Below are 4,648 nucleotides of genomic sequence, written 5' to 3' on the forward strand. Positions count from 1 at the left end.
CCCCCAAATGCTGACAACAGTACATGGCTGAGACTGTCTTTACTTCTGATTCTTCAGTCACCTCAGAGCGGGCTGCGTCTGAGATTGTCTTTGCAGAGGAAAGTATGCCGGGAAACAAACAGTTCTTAACATGTGAGCAACTTTAGTGTTCTTTTCCTGGGACATGCTTTATTTTTATTAAATACTTTTATTGGGGGCTCTTACATCTTTTATCACAATCCATACATTCATCCAATGTGTCAAGCACATGTGCACATATACCGCACCATCATTTTCAAAGCATTCTCTTCCCACTTGAGCCCCTGATATCAGCTCCCCATTTCTTCCCCCTCCCTCCCACACAAATCCTTGATAAGTAATAGATTATTATTTTCATCTCATGCTTTATTTTAAAACAAAAACAAAAACAAATGTGTTTTAGCTTTGTTGTTAAGACTGTACATGGGGACTTCAAAAAGTTTGTGGCAAAAATCCCTTAATCTTTTAATCCCATTTCCTCATGAGCCCTTTGAAGCCCCCTGCATGCAGAATGTTCATTGATTCAGCAATTCCCGCACCTGAAATTGGGTGACATCGGTGACGTTGAGTTGTGTAGCCTTGAGTTGTCCCCCGACACCCACGGACATAAACTCCCTGTCCCCTGAGCCTCCTCAGTCCATTTTCAAGTTGCTGCTGCCACTCCGATCCCCTGTCTGATCCCACTGGTCTCAGGAGAGGCAGTGCTGCAGGGACCCTCTTTACTGGGGAAGCTGAGGACTCCTTGGTGCTATGACTTCCGGGAATGTTTTGGTTTAAGATAGAGCCCCTGAGAATGTGGCATGCTGTTCTCCATTTTCTCCGTTTTGGTCAGAATTCTTCTCTAGATTCTTCGAATGTTCAGTCGTGGGGGAGAAACAACCCAAACCAAGCACTTCCAACTAGAAGTCAAGGGGAGCAGATGCTCAGGGCTTTACTCCTGATGGGGCACTTTTGACCTCGTTCCTATCCAGCCCTTGGTGACCCAGGCCACATGCTGTAGGCTATTGGGACTTAAGACTCTGTTCTTCCCAGGCACACAACATTCTTTCATAGGCCACCCCAAAAGGACTGGATGTGGAAACCCCACTAAGGGAACTGGGCCTTACCTCAAACTCACGTGTGGCCCTCGGACTTAGAAGAAGCAGAGAACTGAAACCCCAAGGTTATGGAATTGGCGGTCCTTGGATTTTGGTTCTGATCTCGGTGCCCAAAGAATGGTGACCCTGGACTATTGTACACTTACTATTTTAATGGCCTCCTTGCTTTATTATGACCTATAATAATCTGGTAGGCATGCCTGGCTTGACTTTGTAAATGAATGCTATAGAAAGTTTTGCCATATCTCCAACCCCCATTGTTTGTGAGAATAGTGTCCAGTCATGTTAGAGTGTAATCTGTACAGGTCAACATTCATGTACTGAGGTTCGTGGCTGCCCTATACCTGTATACTTTCCTTTTCTCAACAGTGTTTTAAATCCTGTACCATTGGCTAGATTAATGACACTGTTGATAGAGTGAACATTTGCCCCAGAGGGATGAATGATGGTGGTCTCTGACGTAAAATGACAATGATGTCTCTGAGGTGAACCAGCGACATTTACAAACCATAGATGCAGGAATGGATTTTGGGCTGGCACTCCATTCTAGCCCCACTCTAAGAACAATTCGTTCTTATGACATGGCCCTGTTTGATGCTCGCCCTCACCTAGAGATCGCTGACCATTGGCTGCTCTAGCAAAGTGTGGTGGAGAAACTAGATGGTGCCTGGCTATCAGAAAGAAAAGTGCCTGGGGTCTTAAAACGTGTCCTCAAACAAGCAGCCATCCAAGTGAGGTGTCAGCTAAGTCCACCTGGAAGAAGCACACCAGCCTGTGCGATCGAAGGATTATAAATAATAAAATCCTAATCTGAAGGAGGAAATGGTCTCAGAGCTTAAATCAGAGCCGGTTTGCAGAAGGCTAAGGACGACAGTGGAAGCCCAAAACCCATTTGCAGGATCCACATATGGATAGTCGAGGGATGGGAATAGCCTTGCTGTCAGACAGAGCATTCTAAAACTGGCGATAGCAACTGTCGTTAAGATGTCATATCATTTGCTCTCCTTTTTGACTCATTTTAGATTTGTCCTAGTTTTTAATATTTCTGCATTCTTTTCAGTTGAGGTTTTCCCCCCTCTTATGTTGTTATTGCCGTTGCTTTTTCTTTATTATTTGTGTGTTTTCCTGTATAGGACACCCGGGGTAGTAAATGTATAGAGACAGTAACTGGATGAATGGTTCCTTGTGGTCTGGCAGGGGAGGTTGGGGGAGATAGCAACCAGAACAAGAGAGAAAATGTCCTCACACTGGTGCTGGTGATTGTGCAACGCTTCCTAATGTGTGTGAACCAGTGAATTGTGTGATATCTGCACGATCTGCCAATGACGCTGTGTAAAAAGCTTTCAGCGTGGCAGCCGGGCACCATCCAGTCCTTCTGGTCTCATGGCCGAGGGCGGTGTGGAGAACCTGCTTCTCATCGAGGCCCTCCAGGCAGGTGTTGCACCTGACGAGAACCGTGTTTCCAGAACAGACTGGTTCCTGTTGCTGGAAGGCCTCTCACGTGCCCGTCCCGTCCCTGCAGGCACGCACCGGGGCTGGGCTGCCGTGCAGCTGCGTCTGCTCCACGAGCTCGTCTACGCCTCCCGGAGGATGGGGAACCCGGCCCTGTCCGTCCGGCACCTGTCCTTCCTCCTGCAGACCATGCTGGACTTCCTGTCGGACCAGGGTGAGTGCGCCGCGGGCTGCCCATGGTCTCCGCTGTCCTCTGTGCAGTCGGCCTGGAATTGCACTGGTCTTCCTGCTCCCCGCCCAGGTCAGCAGCCACCTGGCCAGGGCGGCAGCTTGGGGCTGGGGGGACTTTGCCCTTGGAGGTGAGAAAGGAGGAGAGCAGGCCCAGTCCTCAGAGCAGCTATCTCAGGCGGGCTGCCTACAATGCAGTGTTTCTGCCCCTCAATGCGTAGAGTGATCTCCCGGGGTGCTACCCCACCACCCCGGAACCAGCAGCTACAGAGAGGCCGCACTGGCCCCACGCCCAGCCTGAATGGAGGGCCCACATGCGGATGTAGCCTGTCCATGGACTCTGTCCCTCGCTGGGAAGAAAGGCTGATGGCTGGTGGCTGTAGAGTCCACCCGTGGATGTGGTCCATCCACTGGAATCTGTCCCTCACGGGGAGGAGAGGCTGACTGCAGGTTCAGCAAGAGCCCACCGTAATTACACTGCCTCCAGCCACTGTGCCCACTCCTCAGGGGTCTTCTTCACGCTGGCCTCCTGAAAAGCGCTGTTATCTTTCTTGAGCTGTTCTTCCCTCTGCCAGGGGTCTACCAGAAGTACTGGGGAAGACGAGAAATGTAAAATGTTTACTCGCCCTAAGCAGTCGTGGTCTGAGCGGGTTCTCCCCATGGCAGTGTCCTTAGATGCCGTCGAGTTTGTCTGACTCACAGAGAGCCGTCTACACCAGGGTGAAACACTGCCCGGCCCTGCGCCGTCCGCACACCATCGCTGCACCGGAGCCCCTGTGCAGCCCCTGTGCCAGTCCATCTGCTGGAGGGTCTTCTGCTGGGTCGCTGACCCTCCTCCGTATAGTCCTGACATCAAGGCCTGACCGAACTCAAACTGGACGAAGTCAGGTTTCAGATCAGGCAGCCGATGGCGAAGGAAGCTGTGGCTAGGGTAATGACGGACCCACGGGATGGAATCAGCACATGGTGGACTTGCCTTTGTTTTCCTTAGAAAACAGGAAGTTGCGTTTTGCTTTTGCCAAATCGGCAGTGTAAGTCTTGGCCCTTCTCCTGCAAGAGGGACGGACAAGTGACTGATGGACGCCTGGCTTTGTGAGACAGAGACTCGTTTCCCTGTGAACGGCGGCCAGTGTCTGGCCGGTTATCTGAGGCCGTATTAATTAGTGGTTTCGCAACACTGAGTTGAGCAGGAGGCGAACTGGGACATTTGGACAGATAGCCGGCTCCCTAATGACCTATGCGTGATGGCATTTGGTTAATTGGCATCTTTGGAGAAAAGGACAGGAGTCAGGTCTGAAAGGTCCCTTCCACCACTCTCAACCCGTAATTACCATCACCTTAGATCAATAATTAAATCCTCCCTGGCTCCCTGTTTTCTCATTTGTGCAATTGAGACGTGGCAGATTCCGTGGTGCAGCTTACGATGATTACTTTCACGACATTAAAAACGGGCTGGTGACCTTTCTCCTGCAGAGCGCCCGGTGCCCCTCGTGGGGTTGGTAATTAACATTTTCGAAGATGGCAGCATTAAAATGAAATAGTCGAAGTGTCGTGACAGGGCCTTCAGGACCCCCCCCTCCAGCCTGGGGAGTGGGGGCGGGGTGGGGGCTGGGTATTTTGCAGTTGAAGACCATGCCACATGGGCGTTTCTTGACCTCCCCTCCCCTTTCTGTCCTGTGGAAACCTGAGTGACCCCATAAGAGAATTCCGTCCCATTTGGAGCTATGTTCACCAAAAGCCTCAGCACCCCCCTGCCTCTGACTCTGGTCACTGTTCCGCCGCAGCGTCCAAGGACCCCCTTGAGGGCTAATGGGGTTCTCCTTGGGCCCGCGATGCTGTTGCCTTTCCACGAT

General features: G+C 51.1%; 1 protein-coding gene across 1 annotated transcript in view; it reads left to right on the forward strand.

Annotated features, from left to right (window-relative positions):
- TRAPPC9 (trafficking protein particle complex subunit 9) overlaps window positions 1–4,648 on the forward strand; it is a 313,018-nt gene that overhangs the window by 35,296 nt on the left and 273,074 nt on the right. Inside the window, exon 9 of the mRNA XM_045286911.1 lies at window positions 2,638–2,781. Within this exon, the coding sequence (XP_045142846.1) occupies window positions 2,638–2,781 (144 nt within the window). The remainder of the gene's footprint in view (window positions 1–2,637; window positions 2,782–4,648) is intronic.

Source organism: Echinops telfairi, unplaced genomic scaffold (assembly GCF_000313985.2).
Source record: "Echinops telfairi isolate 266 unplaced genomic scaffold, ASM31398v2 ScPeMD7_1;HRSCAF=3_0, whole genome shotgun sequence".
Classification (NCBI taxonomy): Eukaryota; Metazoa; Chordata; class Mammalia; order Afrosoricida; family Tenrecidae; genus Echinops; species Echinops telfairi.